Source organism: Urocitellus parryii, chromosome 2 (genome assembly GCF_045843805.1).
Source record: "Urocitellus parryii isolate mUroPar1 chromosome 2, mUroPar1.hap1, whole genome shotgun sequence".
Classification (NCBI taxonomy): Eukaryota; Metazoa; Chordata; class Mammalia; order Rodentia; family Sciuridae; genus Urocitellus; species Urocitellus parryii.
In genome coordinates this window covers 30,333,247-30,353,325 of record NC_135532.1, presented here as the reverse complement: position 1 = coordinate 30,353,325, position 20,079 = coordinate 30,333,247, and the positions used below count along the sequence as shown (strand labels likewise).

The window sequence follows — 20,079 nt, the reverse complement described above, 5'->3', positions numbered from 1 at the left end:
TCTTGATGTAGCATTTTAGGCATTTTAGGTAATTTTTTCAGTTCTATCTTCCAATTCACCAACTCCTCAAGTTTACCTTGTCATTTTAACCTGTCAATATAGTTGTTAATTCTAATTATTATTTTTCCATTTCCACAAATTAATTAGGATTTTTAAAAAAATATATCATTTGATTTAAAATTACCTTATTTTTAAAATTTCAATATTTTTTATTACTGCATTGTAATTTTATAAGTGTAGGATTCATTTTGGCATACCCATGAATGCAAACAATCCCTTTCAATCCCCAGTACAATCCCTTTACTCCTCTCCTGGTTTCCCTGATCCCTTTCCTCTACTTGAGTGGTCTTCCTATTAATTTATTTTCCAATTGGTGAATTATATATATAATTGAATTCATTATGAGATATTCATGCATACACATAGCATCATTTGGTCAATTTCATTATCCAGTTCCTCTTATTTCATATCTCTCCTCCTTCCGACTTGGTCCCCTTCATCTACTCCATTGTTTTTCTATTTTCATAAGATTCTGCCTCCACCCTTTTTGTTAACTTCCTATTTCTCTCTACTTTCTCCATATGAGAGAAAACACTCAACTCTTGACTCCTTTTTTAAATATCTTTATTTTTACTTATCTATTTTTTTATGTGATGCTGAGGATCAAACCCAGGGCCTCGCACATGCAAGAAAAGTACTCTACCTCAGAGCCACAACCCCAGCCTTCAACTTTTGACTCTCTAAGCCTGGCTTTTTTCATTTATCATGATTTTCTCCAGTTCCAGCCATATGCCAGCAAATGACATAATTTCATTCTTTTTAGGACTCCATAAAACTCCAGTGTATATATGTACATTTTCTTTATCTATTAGTCTATTGAGAAACACCTAGGCTGGTTCCATAACTTAGTTATTGTGAATTGTGCTGCTATAAATATTGGTACACATATAATCACTATAGTGTGGTGATTTTAGTTTTTTGGATGAATACTAAGGAGTGGAATGCCTGGGTCATATGGTAAATTCATTCCTAGTCTTTTGAGGCATCTCTATACTGCATTCCAAAGTGGTTGGTCTAATTTGTAGTCTTACCAAATATCTATGAGTAGGGACTGGGGTTGTGGCTTAGTGGTAGAGTGCTTGACTAGTAGGTGTGAGGCACTGGGTTCGATTATCATCACCACATAAAAATAAGTAAAATAAAGGTCCATCAACAACTAAAAAATATATTTTTAAAAAATCTATGAGTGTACCTTTTTCTTACATCCTCAATAAGGGCATGGTTTCAAATTTAAATTATTATGAACAGCAAAGGGTATTATGAACAGCAAAGGGAACAATTAAGAGCATGAATAGCTCATAGAGGGGAAAAAATCTTAGCCAACTTCTCTTTCCAAAGAAGATTAATATCCAAAATATATACAACTCAAAAAACTCAACACCAAAAATCCAAATAACCAATCCATAGAAGAGCAAAGAAACTAAAAGATATTTCTCAAAAAAAGGAGGAAAAAAAGAAATGCAAATGGTCAACAAATATATTTAACATCCTTAGTAATTAGGAAAGTGCAAATCAAAATTACACTGAGATTTCATCTCATTCCAATTAGAATGGCAATCATCAAGAATACAAATAATATAATTACCTTATTCCTTAAGTCTTGTTTTTTTATGTTTTCCTGGCATATGAGAATTTCCCTTATTTTTCTGTGCTCAGCTATTCATTTAAATGGATTTTACACACACACACACACACACACACACACACGCACACACACGCACATACCTTTTGTTGTTTTTTGCTTTTTGGTGGTTTTTTGGTTTTGTATTTTGGTACCAGGGATTGAACCCAGGGTACTTAACCACTAAGCCACATCCCCAGCCCTTTTTTGCATATATTTCATTTAGAGACAGGGTCTGGATTCATTACTTAGGGGGGACTCACTAAGTTGCTGAGGCTACCTTTGAACTAACATTCCTCCTGCCTCAGCCTCCCAGGCTGCTGGGATTACAGTTGTACACTACACTACCCAGCTACTCAATATTTCTAATTTTTTAGTAGTACAAAGTTTTCAGCATACCTAGTTTTATCCATAATATTTCTCCTCCAACTACTATTAGTCACAAGTTATGTGTCCTATTTCCTAAGGCTTTATCTTTTCTCACTTTATGTTTTAGATCTTTTAAGTCCACTAATTTTGAGATGTTCCAGTTCACTAAATTGGGTGAACTGGAGCAGGGAGTTGAGGGAGAAAGTATGATGACATAAAAGAACAGATATCATTTTGGGTGCTCTAAGTGAATCTCAAATGTTCTTTGTAATTAAAATTCTCTTTGTAAAAAAGTATTCCAATATAGTTTCATTTTATTGGTGCATAGTGTGATGATCTCCTAACACTGACAACAAGTGTCTCTTTAAGTGAGTTATTTTTTAATGATTCACACAGTAGAACTCAAATCTCATGCCTGTGAATTTTAAATGATGTGAAACATACAGGTGTTAGAAGGCCAGGCTTTCTCTTAACTCAGTGATCTGCAGTACAAAACTTGGCAAGCTGTAAGTCCTAAAAGGACCACTGAATCTAGCATCCTAGCACTTCAATCTCCATGTACACGCATAAATTTTAAGGCAAAAAGATATATCCCTCCATTTTAGGAACTTCTTAGCCTTCTGGTAGTCACTTACAGGAAGCTGTTGTAAACATTCCTCTTAGGCTGAGGGTGAGGGCAGGAGAAAAGAAAAGAAGATAGTAGGCAGAAATGTGTGAGAGCAAAACACCTATCAAGTTTTCATTTTTACCTTAAGGATCTAACATAGTTCTTTAGCTGTTTTACTACCCCATGAGAGAGAAATTTCCTCAGAAGATCCCTATTTTCTCTACTAGTAACTTCATCAGAATATCAAGATTCATTTGTACCCATGTATGCACAAGAACCAACATTTGGCTGATGAAACCCAAATAACTCAAATTTGAAAGTGCAAGGGAAGGAAACTTCTTTCCAGCTGCCATACTCCCTGAATTCTCATCATACCGTAATTTTGGTAATCAGACAACTGGCTCTGCCAGAAAAAAAAATAAAAAATACAAAACTAATTTATCTAGTTAAAAAAATAAACAAGATAAGCTTTTGTCAATATACTATACCTGTAAGTAACAATTAGAGATAGTAAGTCATTCACTTTACTACTAACAGTACAGGTCATAGTGTGATAATCTTAGCAATTTACCCAGAAGAAACAACATTTAAAGTTAAAACATTAGACAAATAAACAAGGTTTTTATAATTTTTATTTCTACAGTGGAAACTTGATAATCTCTTTTAAAATTTTTATTTGTAGGTGTATTATTGTATAGCGCTTGCGCACTTTGTTCATCCATTTGAATCACTTGTTAGAAGAATCTGGCTCTGAGGATAATTAATCATCAGAACACCTGCATGCAGGAATCATGTGGCTTTACACTCCAACATAATTCCAAGTTTGGCTTCTTAATTTTGTAAGATTTTGGAAAATTTTTAGGATTTATAGAAAAGCTGCAAAGATAGTATAGTGAATTCTCATATAGTATTCAGCCAGCGTGAATGTTAACCCTCACTATGGTGCATTTATAAAAACTTTAAAAATCAACATTAATATGATATTATTAACTCATCTACAAACTTAACTTAGATTTTACCAGTTTCCCACTAATTTCCCTTTTCTGTTCAAAAATCTAATCCATGGTCCCACCTTTCATTCAGTTATCATTTCTCCTTGAACTATTCTGGTATGTGGCAGTTTCCCATTCTTTGTTTTCATGTTCTTGACAGTTTTGAAGAGTACAAATCAGACATTTTGTAGAACATCCCTCAATTTGGGGATATATGATGCTTCTTTGTGAATGTCCCAAGGTTTTTTGTGGGGAGGCAAGAGAATACTACAAAGGTGAGGTGTCCTTCTCATCACAACATATCGGGAAGGACATTATCAACATAACATATGACTACTGATGTTGACCTTGATCAATAGTGAAAAAGATGCCAGGCTTCACTATTTTTGGAAGCCAGCAAGTAAGTCCCTTCCACACTCAAGGAGAGGAGATGAACTTCAAGTTAAAGTTTCTAGAGTTGGGAGTAGCTCCATATATTACCTGTAATAGACTTCTCCATTTTAATGAAATGTCAAACCTATTGCTAGTCCAGCTGACAAAGTGTAGGGTTGATCTCACAATTTGTATTTCATGTACTTTATAGAAATTATAAACTAGGTGTTGGATAGGGCCAATTCAGATCAAGTAGATTTACTGCCAGACAAATGAGATGCTGAGTTTGGTAAGATCTCTTTTTTCAAGAGTTTTAAAGTTGTTTTCTTAGGTTTATAAATATAGAACCAAATCATCTAAAGTTAATGATACATATTTCTTCCCATCTAACAGTTGTCTTTTATTTTTATTTCAAATCTTAAAAAATAATTAATATTAATGATTAAATTATAGTGGAATCACTTTTATCTCATTGTTGATATGAATGCGACTAGGGTTCCATGTTTATGTTTGATGTCAGCTGTTTCAGATAAATATCTAATCATAGTGAAGAAATAAATGTATTCATTACCCTTTTTGTCAACTGTTCAAATTATCACAAGGTTATTTGATTAATCACTATATGAGGGAAGCACTACAGAGTTTTACTCCCTTAAAATGATAAAAATCTAAGGTTCAGAAATATTTCTAAGATCACAGAGCAAATATGTGGCTAAGTCAACATCCCACCTGTATTTTATTAACCAATTACATCTGTTTATTAAATCTCAATCTATATATGCTTTCTTTTACATGTTATTTTTGACAGATTGAGGTTTTTTAAAATACATTGATAGGAATAAATTGTAGTTAATTCTTTGTTTATTTAAGTACAGAATATTAGCATTAGTCCTATGCTCTATGAATGCTAAAACAGAACTATTTTAACTCATTAGTCATTAATTTTATTAAACCCAACTCCATTAATACCAATAATGAAAATGCTTCCAAGATTTCATTAGATGCTTGATATTTTTAATGTTTATAGTTTTAAAAACAACATTATCATTGAAGAAATTTCTCAATAGGCAACACACATATTAACTAAAAAGTAAAATAAATCATATCTACCTTTGTTTCCACCAATGTTGAATTAGAAGTCATCTAACCAATTTCTTGTTTCTCATGTATTCTATATTTTCTTAAGTTACTGTGTTCTTAATTATCTTTCTTATGCAAAAAATAGCATCTGAAACATTTATCTTTACTTTTTAAAATCATTTAGCAATGTAGTGATACCACATAATAGAAAGTTATCTCATTGGTTTTGTTTTAGAATTGTATAATATGCCAAAATATTTTATGGGTACACTATAATTTACTGAAAAGTAAAGGTCTTATTGCTATGACAAATTGATGTTTTACAACAGGTGATTAAAATTTTAATATTTATTTTTTATGATAGATTTGCCTGGTTTTAGATATATTAAAATGCCATATTTTATCTTCTATTATATATTTTTTAGAGTTCCATTATATGTTCTTAATTTATTCACAGATCTTCAGTATTTTGAAAGTTTATCATTTTGTTGAAATACTTATTCTTGTAAATATAAAATGAGAGGTAATCCTCCATTGATTAGAAAGTCAAATTCCTCACTGGGGGCAATGATGAAGTTAATATATTCACTCTTACTTTTTCCTCTCCCTTCACTATCAAATTTTAGGTCCCTATTTCTAATATTTAATTTCTCAGCTCATATGGGAACAAATTGACTCCTTAGATGCAAATTGACTTCTTTCTTCCATCCTCTCCCAATTCATTACAGCTGTATTATTTCTACATTATTAGGACCCCAAAAATGAAAAATCTGCTGTCATACTAATTTGAACATTTATTTTCATCTCAATTTTTTGTTATATTTATTCAGTGTTTACCAGCAGTCCTTAACTGTATCCTCCACTCATTGCTAACTGGCTGACCTTTGTCTCTGGCAATTTTCTTAATAATTATTCACAGAAACAATTTCTTGTCTGATTAACAGTTATTTTCCAGCACCTTTTAATTTAAAGGATAGCTCAGTCTCAGTTTCTTCATCTGAGTATATTATAATTGTTGCTCTACATTTTGCTATATTGTAGGTTGTTTTACAGAAGCCTACAGCCAGGATCAGCGCCCCCCCCCCATATCCATAGAATTATATAAAGAATTGTTATACTTAAGTCCAATAATACACCTTCATGCTGATCATTTTAGGTCAATTTCCCCAGTGCTGCAGTGTGTCTTTAAATAATCGAACTAAAAGTAAAATCTTATGAGTGCATTAAATTATCATGTAAATATTTGCCTTGTTCATTTTTTATTTTTTTGCTTTTTTTAATTTGGAAACTCCATTTATGCCATGTTGGAACTCATTTTCCTTCTCTTTCATTCTTCTAAATTATTTTTTTTCCTTTATATGTATTATTACTGTTTTTTTTCATTTTTATCTTCCTATGCTAGTCAAACAGTATATTTTTCTTTGAGCTTCTTCCAATTTTATTTCTATTTGTGTGATACTTTATTTCCTCCAACAATTTTTCCAAAGTTTTGTTAGCTTATAATTCAAGACTTCCATGTTATGTTAACATTTCTTAAACTTCCTGAAAATTCTTGTTGGTAGCCACTCTTCATCAGAAGCAATTCTTTCCTTTTTTACTTTTTAAACTTGAGCAAAAAATTAAATCACATTATTTTATGGTCCATTAACATATTTCTTTCTGGTGAGTGTTCCTTACATATTTTAGTTACTTTTGCTCCTTACCCCAAGTTTTCTATTTGATACATATGTACTGAATGTGTGCCATTTTTTTGTACTTTTGATATAATCTAATTTTCCTGAACCAAGACATTTGCAAAAGATTTCCAAGTATGTATGTAAGGTTTCTGCTTTCACAATTTAAAAATTGTTTCTTTCTTGATGGCCACAGAAACAGACTGCTTCCTACAAATATGGCTCATGTATTATTCTTTGCTATGCATTTTCTGCTTTTCTGAAACAAATTTGATAGAAGAAGGATTGTGCTATCAGCCATAATGTATCTAACATTCAAAAGGGTCTACTGTTGCACCTTAAAGTGAGCCTTAAACTTCAGAAACTACATTCACTGACACTTTTTGTGAGATCTGTTATCACTGAACCCTCTCACCATTCTCTTCATATTTTCTTTTCTCTAAATTCTTCACAAATTGCACTAAATTTAGTGGCTTTCACCAGTCAACAGTAATAGCTTAGAGTGCCTAGATACTGGAGTTTATCTACCTTCAATCTTTCAAACAATTGTGTGAGGGCTTTTATATTTACATCTTTCTGAATTATTTGTGAATATTATAGGAAAAAGAGAAAGTTGATATCTTAATCATCCATGTTTATGCAGAAAATGGCCTGCTTATCGTTTTTAATTTTACAATATCTATGATTTTCATCTTCTTTATTTTTAGTTTTTGACTGATTGAGTGATGTATTTGATGGCATCAAGGTTTGAACCCAAGGCCTAGGAAAGTGCTCTATCACTGAGCTACATCTTCCGACCCTTCTTCTATATTTTTCAATGAGCATTCTTCAGTTTGATCTAGGGCTAAAATCCTTTAATTTTATCCAAGTCAATTTCTTTTACTTAATCAAAGCTACCAGAGTAATCCTTATGCCGTACTATCAAATATGCCAGCACCCTATTATTTGGAAACTTATACTACCCTTACTTGTATGTAATACTTTTTTGCATTTCTGGCTTTGTGTGAAATATTCTCTATAATTAAAAGCACTATTCTCCCTTAGCTACTGATTCGATACCAAAACAAAAAACTATATTCCAAAATGTTATTAGAGTACCTAATCTTCTACAGTTTCATCAATGTTATGAAAAAACTCTTTGCAAATATAAGCAACAGAAAAAATTGGCAACAGTAAGATTCTAGGAAGAATCCCATCTAGCAATATTAAAGTTACAGTACTATTTTCTTAGGTGGACTTGCACAAAAACTAGGTTCATGAAATAGCATGCACTGCACAATATACTGTGAACTGTAAACATTAAAATAGTAGTTATTACATACATGAAAAGTAAATTCTGGATTTGGATGAAGAAATTAGGCAGTATATGATTCTTAAGTGACAAACATAATCAAAGACCTCACTGTTAAATAAGAAAAAATATAAACAAATAATAATAAAACACTGACTCAACATTTAAGTCTAACATCAACTCTTAGAGAAAGATTAAGGTGAATACATGGTAGTCCCTGTGTTAAGAAAGTTTTCAATGAATTCACACTATGTGCTTTATTTTATATTTTATTATATTCTTAAAATGAACAATATTTTCAATTCCAGAAAAAGACAGAAATAAACTATATTATTTAGTGTATTATCTTGTTCCATAATCTAATATTAATAAGAAATTACAAAATAATTTTATGAATTTTGTTAATATTCTTCAATGTTAGAATTTTTCTAGCCAAATTTCATGTTACAAAATTCATAACAAATTTCAATAGATATTTCTGTAATTCATTATGAAAAAAAATCAACTTACTTGTGACCTAAATGCTTCAGAAAGTATCCCAGAACCTTCAGAGCTTGAACCCAAATACTTTCACTTTTAGAAGCCAATAATTTGTAGATCACCCTAAAAAGTATATATGTTATATTTTATACACTTACCAATACTAAAAACACATAAAATATATTACAGGATTTTTACAAGTGTTTGGAAAAATTTAAATGAAGTACATTTCATTAATTTTTATTTAAATAGCCTACAAATATATTCTCAAAAAACAATGTGATTAGTTATTGCTAAGTATTGCCTCCCAGGACATTGAAAAAATTTTTTCAATTTTAAGACATGCTTAGTTAGGGCTTTATCTCCTCCCCCAATATTTGACTTTGAGAATTAAGATGTAAACTAACAAACAATATATAGGTTTTGTTTGGCTCCTAATTAGAAACTGATATTTAAAAGAAACTAGGACAGCAATGTTCTGTTTTTGTTTAGAGAGGTAACATACAGAAGGAAGAATGAGGTACCCCTATAGACAGCAAAAGAGAAAAGAAAATTATTTCCTGATAGCTTTGTAATTACTAGTTTCAACTCTAATGATATTTTCTATACATTATTCAATTTTTACTGAAAATAATTTGAGCAATTTTCCTGTTATTTGGAGGAAAAAAGCCTATAGTAACACATTATCTAAACTTTAATACTATACAAAAAAATGTAGTCATATTCATTATAACATATTTGTGCTTTAGAAATTGTACTCCTTTTTTATTAAAAAGTATATTTACATAATGAAGAAAAGCTAATGGTAAATCATTTATATTTACAATTAATTCTAAAATTTAAGAAGTTTCTCTGAGGAGTAGCAGTAGCAACTATAAAACTAGGGTATGCTTTACATCAGTGTCTTTTTTTAAAATAAAGTGTCATGGTATATTCTGAGATGAGTAGTCCAGGTTGAACAACAACACAAGTGGTAACAGAAGTGCACTATATATTTTGCATCATAGATTATAGATGAAATGTCAAATAAAGAATTCAAAATAATAACTATAAAAATGATCAATGAACTCCTAGAGAAGACAATTGAATTAATTACAGAATTCAGCACAGAATATGAATGAGAAATTCAATCTGGAGATAAATACAATGAAAAGGAACCAAACAAAAACTGTGAAAATTAAAGATACAATAAATCAAAATACTCAACTGAAAATCTCTCGAATAGAAAAAAGCATCCTAAAGAAAGAATCTCAGAGCTGGAAGATTAAGTGGCCAACCCTGAACATGTAGAGAGTATTAATGAAAATAAGAAACCATAATCAGGACACACAAGACTTCTGGGACAACATAAAAGAGTGAAAATTTAAAAATCACTGTAATTGAAGAAAGTTGTAAAAGGCAAGCTAATGTAATGGATAACCTCTTTGAGGAAATAATAACATAAAATTTCCAAAACCTTGAGAATAAGATGGACATCCAGATACAGGAGTTATTCAGATCCCATATAGTCAAGAGCAAATAAGAATCTACAACACCTTAAAATTAAAATTGCTAACATGGAGAAAAAGGACAGTTTGAAGAGAAAAACATCAGGTCACTCTTAAAGGCAAGACCATCAAAATTTCTTCCAATTTCTTAGCATAAACTCTATAAGCCCAGAGGACTTGGACTGATTTTTTCCATGTCCAGAAAGAAAATAACTGTCACCCAAGACTGATATATCAACAAAAGCTATTGATAATCAAAGAAATAAAAACCTTCCAAGATAAGCAGAAATTAAAAGAATTAAAGTCTACTAAGCAAGCCCTAAGGAGAACATATTTAAAGATATATTTCACCCAGAAGAAATGTAAAGCAAACCTAAGATCTCACAAATGAACAACTATCATTTGAAGAGTGGTTAAACAAATGTGAAACAGGGCCAAAATGTACATTATAAGTAAATCTAAAATGACAGAAATTAATAAACATCTCTCTATAAAAACAATAAATGTAAATGGTCTCAAATATCCAATTAAAAGAAAGACATGAAGAATGGAATAGAAAATAAGACCTAACTATCTGTCGTTTGCAAGAGACTCACCTTCCAGGCAAAGGGAGCCACATGCTGAAAGTAAAAGAATGGAAATTGATATAACTTGCAAAAGCAACCCCAAAACATGCAGTGGTAGCACATTTCCTATCTAACAAAGAAAACTCAAGCCAAAATTAATCATAAGAGACAAAGAAGGTCACTTCAACTTGGTAAAGGTAAAACCCCACCAGATGATATGATAATAATAAATATTGATCCCCCACATATTGGTGTACTTAATTATATAAAACAGATACTACTTGAATTAAATACTCAATTAGACCCCAGTACAATAATACTGGGTGATTTCAATACAACTTTCTAACCAACAGTTTAACTCAGTGAACACACTGTTATGTCAACAGACATAAACTCAGTGAAGACACTTTGGAACTTAAAAATATACATCAAATGGCCTTAACAGGCATCTACAAAATATTTCATCAAACAACAGTCAAAAATACTTTTTTCTTAATGGTAATGGAACCATTTCCCAAACAGATCATGTTTTAAGAGACATTGTGTGTGTGTGTGTGTGTGTGTGTGTGTGTGTGTGTGTGTGTGTATAAAATTCCTTACACCTTATCTGCTCATAATGGAATGAAATTAGAAATCAACACACAAAAAAATGACTATAGGAACTACATATAAACATATAGAGAATGAACACTGCACTTTTGAATGATGAATGAGTGATAGAAGAAATTAGGGTAGAAATTTTAAAATGCTTAGAATCAAAAGAGAATACAGGCAAAACATACCAAAACTTCAGAGACACACTATGAAGGGAGAAGGAAAGTTTATAGCTATGATTGCCTACATAAGAAAAATCCAAAAAATCATTATGATTGCCTACATAAGAAAAATCCAAAAAATCATTAGTTATTATGATTTATCTCAAGACCCTTAAAAAACAAGAACCAATTCTAAAACCAGTGGAAGGAAATAAGGAAGATCAAAGATGAAATCAATAAAATTGAGAACAAACAAACAAAACAAATAGAATAAAAGGTCAGTTCTGTGAAAAGATAAACAAGATTGATGAGCCCTTAGCCAAATTAACCAAATGGAAATCCAAAAGACCACATTAGATATAAAAAAGGAAAAATCACCACAGATATCACAGAAATACAGAGAATCATCGGGGACTATTTTAAAAAATTATACTTCAATAAATTAGAAAATCTAGAAGAAACGGATACTATTCTAGACACATGTGACATGCCAAAATGGAATCAAGAGGACACAGAAAACCTAAATGTACCAATAACTAGCAATGAGCTAGAAGAATTAATAAAAAGCCTTGCAACAAAGAAAAACCCAGGACCAGATGGATTCTCAGTTGAATACCAAACCTTTCTAGAAGAACTAATGCCAATGTTCCTCAAATCACTGCATGGAACAGAAAAGGATAGAACACATCCAAATTCACATTATGAAGTCAGTAGAATGGGAGCCATTAAGAATATAAACAAGCTAGTGCAGTGGCACACATCTGTAATCCCAGTGGCTCAGGAGGCTAATGCAGGAGGATTTCGAGTTCAAAGCCAGCCTCAGCAACTTTGCAAGGCCCTAAACAACTTAACAAGATCCTATCTTTAAATATAAAAAAGGGCTGGGGATGTGGTTCAGTAGTTAACTCCCTCTGAGTTCAATTACTGGTACCACCAAAAAGGGGGAAAAAATACAAACATTAATAACTGCTGGAGAGGATGTGAAGAAAAAGAAACACTTTCACACTGTTGGTGGAACTGTAAATTAGTACAACCACTATTGAAATCAATATGGAGGTTCCTGAAAAAACTACAAATGGAACCACCATTTAACTCACTTACCACTCCTCAGTATTTATCCTAAAGAATTAAAGTCATCCTACTATAGTGATACATGCATACCCATTTTTAACGCAGCACAATTCACAAATAGCCAAATCATGAAAGTAGCCTAGTCAATAGATGAATGGATTCATCCATTGTCCATAAATAGATGAAGATAAAGAAAATATGGTATATATAGAAAATTGAGTTTTATTCAATAATAAAGTCAAGGATTGTATATTTTATTTCATATGTGCAAGTTACAGAGGAAAAAAGAATAGAAATCTGGTTGTGATGGAAGGGAGTCTCATGAATTCTGAAGGGGAAGCAGTAGAATACAGGAAAGGGAGCAAGGGAGGGAGGTAGACAGGAAAGGAAAAATAGTGGGGAATGACTGAATTATGTTGTTATATTTTGTGTATGTACAAATATGTAGCAACAACTACATTATGTACAACTGTAATATGCCAATAAAAATACAGAAAATATGTATAGCCAAATAATACATTATAATATGCCAATAAAAATACAAAAGAATCAAATGAAATACAAAAAGATGCTGATGAAACTGTACTGTGAACTAAAGGTAATTTTCTCTCATTAATGTATTTGTAAAATATGATTGATTAGGTAGTATTATTATAATGAAAGTTAATATTTATCAAAAATAATACATCAGTATTGACTTGTTATCAACATTCATGTTTCATTTCCATTTCGGATTTCATAATACATTGTAAGTGGTGGTGGCAACTTGTTTTTCAGATATTTACATCTTTCATATATTCTGATTTCGTAGTCATCTGACCCTATACTTTCTATTTAGTTATATCAGTAAGTGTTTCCAATATTTGGGTTCATTCATTTGAACATCTGATGCCCTCAACATTTACTGAAAATTATAAAATTAATTTTTCATGAACAAATCATAGTACAAATCTTTTGAGACTTTTGGAGAACTCTTCTAAAAATCCAAGTCTTCAAAGAGCACTGGTATAATAATCTCATTAAATTCTATGAAGGCCCTAAGAGGTAAATGGCAATCCATCCTGGGAGATGGATTGGTGAACATTTTCATTAAGCCTGTGGCAGAAACTAAGGGAAGTAGTCAGCACATAGCCAGCTGAAATTAGATATTAAAAGACACTTCAGAGAAAAAACTAGATGTTATAAAATCGAATTTTAGAGAGACTACTTCTGTATGACAACAAGAACAAATATGTACTATAATTGAGAACAAAAATAAAACACTACATTGTTGTCAAAAAAGGGGAGGACAGGTGTCTCATATTAAAGGAAAAAAGAGTTTTCAAGTTTAAAAAAAAGAAAGAGAAAGTCTTCAAGTCTAAAAAGTTGTTATATGCAAATAAAACTGGCCAAAAACAAGAAACATACACACAAAAAAAATGCCTTGGGAGTTATTGATATGTCATTTCTAAATTCTTTTGTAAAAATTTATTGAGATACATATGGTACAATCCATATTTCCTATTCTTCCCACTAACTCAAATTCCAGAAAATAAAAAGAGAATTTCCCTACAGGAATGAACTACAGATTCTAGTTCATGAGATTATTACTCAAGATAATGCTTCCCCTACCTACCCAGTTATGTTAGAGTCACCATAACTAAACTTTCAGAATCTTTTGGTTTGGGCTTCACATTCCAATCTAACTTTCAAGTCCATTCTCACTGCACTGCTACTGACTCAATTCATCATTTCTAATACTAATGAATAAATAATATCTGCTGATCTTGCTACATCACTCTTGTCCTTCAACTCATATTCCATAACTGCTGATTATAAATCTAAAAAAAACTGGCAAAGCACATCATTTCCCCATTCAAAATTTTTCAATTTTCATCATCAACAGGAAAAAATTAAAAAGCCTAAAGTGATTACCATAATATAAGCCTTTGATATCTGGCCTCTACCTCTTTCTTGGGCCTAATGCCATAAAATTCTCTTGCATCTCTTTTTGCTGAAACATACCATGCTCTTTATTGTACTTGGAAAAAAAAAACTGCTCTTCCAATTATTTGAAATGTTGTTTCTAAAGCAATAATAATTAATCTACTTAATGTCTGAGACCATCTTCTATAAACTTCATAATTTTACTTGGGTATGCGAGGATGGATAGCTGTTTTTTTCCATTTATTCCTTTCTTATGTGTAAGATTTTGCTGCATTTATTCAAATGTTTATACAATAGCATCTAGGATGCACAGCAGTGCTGCATTAAATTGTAAGAAGAATACTATTATAATCATACCTTATTCCATTTCTTTGATCAAATGCTGGTATCATTGAAGCTGGGTGTTCTGACATTAAAGCCACTAGTAACTGTAACACATCATGAATATTTTCATCCTGCATAATAAGAATCATAAATATTTAGTTAAAATTATTCTCTAAAGCTTTGAATAAAATGATTAAAAGACCAATAACATGTCCTACCTCATGCATTGTGAGAAGGTAATTTAATATACTCTGAAGTTCGTCTTCCTTGACCCCTCGGTCCTAATTTTTAAAAAATATTATATTACTTAATTTAAATATAAAATAATAACTTTAAAGAAAGGCATAAAAATAACTATTTTATAAGAAAGTAAAACCTTATAAGCAGTGATATTTTAATTAAAATTACCAAATACTTCAAAATTCACAGACATATTTCAAGTTACATAAGTAAATATTTGGAAAATCATATCTATTTTTAAAAAGCTATCAAATTACTTGACACTATCAACAGTTAGGATATCACCAACTGTATTCAGTATCTGTGATGACTACTTCCTTAAAAAAGTACAAATACAACAGTTTATTTTATCAACTTTTGTATACTGTTGTGATTTTGCTTTTATTTTCCCTTTCTCTTCAAATTAACCTTTAAAAACTCATACTGTAATAAAATACACAATTTTTTTTGCAAGGTTTCTTAACCTGAAACAAAGACAGTTTTCCAGAATGATATATTTACTCAGTTACAACTCATCTGACCCTTACCCCTTTCTGACACATTCCTTAATAAGAAGCTTCTCAGAGCATTTAACCAAGTTATTAAACAAAAGTTAACACAAAATTTCAAAACTCTGAAAGCAATTCATAGACACTATTAATTTAACGATAATCATTTTAAAATATGCCAAAAGTTCCCTTCCATAAAATATACTATCATTCTGAATTATGTAAAATTATTTTACCTTTAATATAAGCTGTTTCAGAAAAAGCAGCATAAATGCCCGAAGTGATATAATTTCTTTTTGTGATGGCCGGGGACCATCTAGAATAAGAAAAAGAAAGAAAAAAATTCCACAATATTAACTATGCTTAATGCAATTATGTTGGAATAGTATGGAATTCATTAATAATTATACTTATTAAAATTATAATATCAGTATTAATCCTAATCAATTTCCATAATATCAGAGTGTCTAAAAATACAAATTATTCACTAAATGTCAGAATGGGAAGAAAGTTTTTTTTTTAAAAACTTTCAATATATTACTATCCATGGATAACTGCATAATAACCAAATATTTACATTTATACTTTTTATTAGTTTACCACATTTCCCAAAATTTATTCCATCCTCAATTAAACTTTTTTTTCCATTTATAGACTCTCCATTTTCACCCCACAGAAATAGTATTCTACTTTATCATGATTATTTTTTTGTAGCCTTTTTCCTCCATGTACATATATACAATAAAAAGTACAGTAGGCATCTGATAAATGTGGAATCGATAGATGAAAATGAAGGTAAAAAGTTAAAGCGTACATTATCAGTTCCAACATATAGCCAAAATTTTTAAATAATTATAAATTTTATTTCCAAAAAATTAAGAATATGAAGTGATATATATAACATGCATAACATACAATAGTTAAATTATACTTTTAAGAAAAATAGCAAGGCTCATGAAAACCCTTAAAATATTGTCTTTCTTGAAGCAACCAGGATTTATATAGCTGCTTTTTAAGTATTTAAATTATAATCCCTGCATTTATAATTTATACAATCTTCTTATCTACCCAACAAATATTTACATGCATATTATTAAACTGCAAGCAAATCACCACCCTAACAATCCATTCCACCTATTACTAAGACACATCTCCATTTCTCAGAATACTCTCCACATTTTTTGCCCTACTCCTACCAAGAGTACACTAAGTACCTTTCCCTTCTTATCAGTTATTAGTATACTGTTTTCAAAAAAGTCTCATAAAATATAGTGCACATAAAGTATAAATGCACAACTTAATGAATTATTATAAAACAACTATATAACAACTATTGAGGTTGGAAACTGAACACTAACAGTAGCCTGATAGGGAAACACACCAACCATTGTTGTACTGGTATGGGAAGTGCATACAGAGTTGCAGGGATGGAAATGCTGATTTATAAGCATATTCATATTTGTGATTTCTGTTTTATAAATACTCCCACCATGACTGATTTTAAGTCCAAGCTACCAACTGCTTAACAATAGTTTTGTAAAATTCCTGAATATTTCATTATTATCTGTGATATGATATCAGATTGCCCAGTCTCTTACCCTACTCCTGGGCTCAGCTCTGTGTCACATCATCTTCCTGATTACATTGTTCATTCCTCTCCCTGTAGAGACAGCTATTTTCTTAGCAATAATTAACTTACTTTTATTTTTCCTACCACTTAGTAAAACTCGACAAGTTTTATAGTATTTCTGTGCTCAGGTGTATTTTTTCTTTACTGTTGGAATAATGATAATAATATTGCTTACATCATAGAACATTTTGTGAGGAGTAAACATGTCAATATATGTAAAGGAATAAGAACAGAGTGTTGACAGTTTTAATGGTAAGCACTCAGTAAATGTTAGATAAAATTATTCTTGCCTTTTATTTCAGAATGCAAATAGCAAATTGCGGAGAAATATATATTTATGTGTTTGCTATACATTTGTCATGAATCAAATTCATGCAAATGGGTTACTCTAGCAAATATGAAATTAAAAAACAAATCACAAATTATACCATATATACGAAATATAGAATAGTAAGTTGTTTAGGAATATATATATACTTAGTAAAAGACTGAAATGAAGCACAATTAAAAAAAATAGTTAAATGCTCAAGTAGAGAAAAGGAGTAATAAACATAAAATACAGAATGCGGCTATATCTAGTATGCCAAGCAATGAAAAAGGGAGACCATAGATGGAGATATAAATTCTCTTAGTATAGAATTCTTAAGCTTCAGGTTTATTTCATATATATATATATATATATATATATATATATATATATATATATATATGAATACATGTGCATGTGTGTAAATAATATTCATATGCTTTACATATATGAATTTACATGTGCACACATATATTCATATATATAAAATATACATTTTTAAAGATATCATAAACCTGATCATATATACATACCCACATATATTACATAAATATATACAAAATATGTATTTATAAAAATAATATTATTTTTATATATTCATATTAAAATATCTAATTTATAAATGTTATGTATAGGTAAGAATATATGTCTACGACCTCTTCAAAGTAAATTTCTGAAGCACCTATAATTTGAAACACTTAGGTATACATTCATGTGTATATGAACAGAAAAAATGGAAAAAAATTTTCACACTGATAAACTGTTATTTCACTTGCTACCACAAACACGTACTACTATATGATATTTTTAATATATAAGTTTTTATAGTGAGCTATAAAAAATAAATTCTGAGGCAAAAATGTTAAGTCATATCAAAGCAAAATGATCCTATTTCTCTAGCCAATTGCCTATACGTGAATAACATTTATATGAAAATTTAATGTAATACAAATTTTCTTCTGTGCTCATAAAGGAAAATATTTTAGTTCAACATGCCACTGAAAAAAGCTATCATTTAGAAAACTATATATTTCAAAACAGAACTTCACAGTCTGTCAAATAATAAAATTAACTGCAGAACAACTGTTATTTAAGAACAAATTATAAAGAAAAAGAAATGCTTTTGTACTTTTTTGTCAACTCTTTTTTTTTTTAACTCCCCCCACCCCAAGGATTTAACTCAGGGGCACTTAACCACTGATTTACATCTCCACCCCGTTTTATTTTTTATTTAGCAACAGGGCCTCCCTAAATAGCTGACCTGGCTTTGAACTAACAATCCTACTGCCTCAGCCTCAGGAGCTGCTGGGATAACCAGAATGCATCACGGGACCGGGCAACTGTCACTCTTCATTAAAATATATTTATTGGTTCTCTCCCTTCCCTCTTCTTGAGACAGTTGGAGCCAGTGATGCATCAGGGGCTGGGACCCTGAAGAGGCAGCAAAGGCCAAGGAGACTCCCAATATACTCGACAAAGCCAAAACGATAACTAAATCTGGCAATACCATCAGAGATAGTGGGACCAAGAAGAAAAAGTAGGACTATCAGTGTCAAAGAAACAATTGGGACTGAGGAGGCAATAAGGACCGTTATGAAAATGCTAAAAGTAAGAATGTGATAATATATGATAAAACATTGGTTTAACAGAATAGAATAAGAAAATATATACCTGTATTAAAGATAAGGGGACCTAGACTTCTCATTATTGAACAAGAAAGTTCAAAATAAAGTTTGATGCTAGATTGAGTCATCACGATTTTAGACTAGAATGTATTGGTGTGGACTGACATTTCTAATAGGGATGTGTGTGTGTGTGTGTGTGTGTGTGTGTGTGTGTCTATGTGTGTCTATGTGTCTAAATATTCTATACATAGATATAAACATATTCCTAGATCTGTCCACTAAGAATATCAAGAATCAATGACATTCAAGGAGCAAAATATACACCTAACATAAGATCTTGGTTTCTAAAATACATACCACAAACCAGGGTTCTTTGGAAAAATAATTATGATTCCAGGACTGGGACAAGGAAAGTATTATATGAACCCAGAACATCTCATGCCAGAAAATAAAAAAAGCACTACACAATTATGGATATTTATCATAAAGACCCAAAACTCCATGTGAAGGGACTGCCTGGCCAAATCTGAGAATTTGAGCTTATATATAAAACAGAGGACTGACAAACTAAAAATTAAGGGCCAAATTTATCATGCCTCATGTTTTTGTAAGTCTCACTGGAACAAGTCATACCCATTAGTTTACATACGTGGTTATCTCTGCAATGAAATGGTAGTGCTGACTACTTGTAACAGAGTCATTTTATGAAAACATAAACCTAATTGCTATTTTTTTGCAAAATCCATGCCAAATGTTGATATAACACATTGAATAAAATGGAAATGCCTGAGATTAGACTGATACAAAAAAAATTTAAATAAAAGGATAATAAAAACAAGTTTTTCCCTATAGTAATATGTAAACCAAAAAAATGTCTTAGTCTAAATGTATTTCTCCATTAAATATCTATAAGTTACAGAGGCAAAAACAATAATTTCACACTGAAAACTCATCCTAGTCAAATATTCTAAGTTAACATCACTGGTAGCCAAGACAACCATTTTGACATAATACAATGAGACAGAAAAGAAATTAGTTCTGTGTTACTCCTTGAAAAAAATGAAACACCTGAATCATCACAAACAAATATCAAACAAATCCAACCTGAGAAGCAT

At 30.8% G+C, this 20,079-nt stretch overlaps 1 protein-coding gene across 1 annotated transcript in view; it reads right to left on the bottom strand.

The window, feature by feature from the left end:
- The window catches only part of Nbea (neurobeachin), a 620,123-nt gene that overhangs the window by 444,222 nt on the left and 155,822 nt on the right, over positions 1-20,079 (bottom strand). Inside the window, exons 14-17 of the mRNA XM_077795156.1 lie at positions 15,639-15,718; positions 14,893-14,955; positions 14,708-14,805; positions 8,576-8,668 (exon numbers count right to left, since the gene is read on the bottom strand). Of these exons, the coding sequence (XP_077651282.1) occupies positions 8,576-8,668; positions 14,708-14,805; positions 14,893-14,955; positions 15,639-15,718 (334 nt within the window). The remainder of the gene's footprint in view (positions 1-8,575; positions 8,669-14,707; positions 14,806-14,892; positions 14,956-15,638; positions 15,719-20,079) is intronic.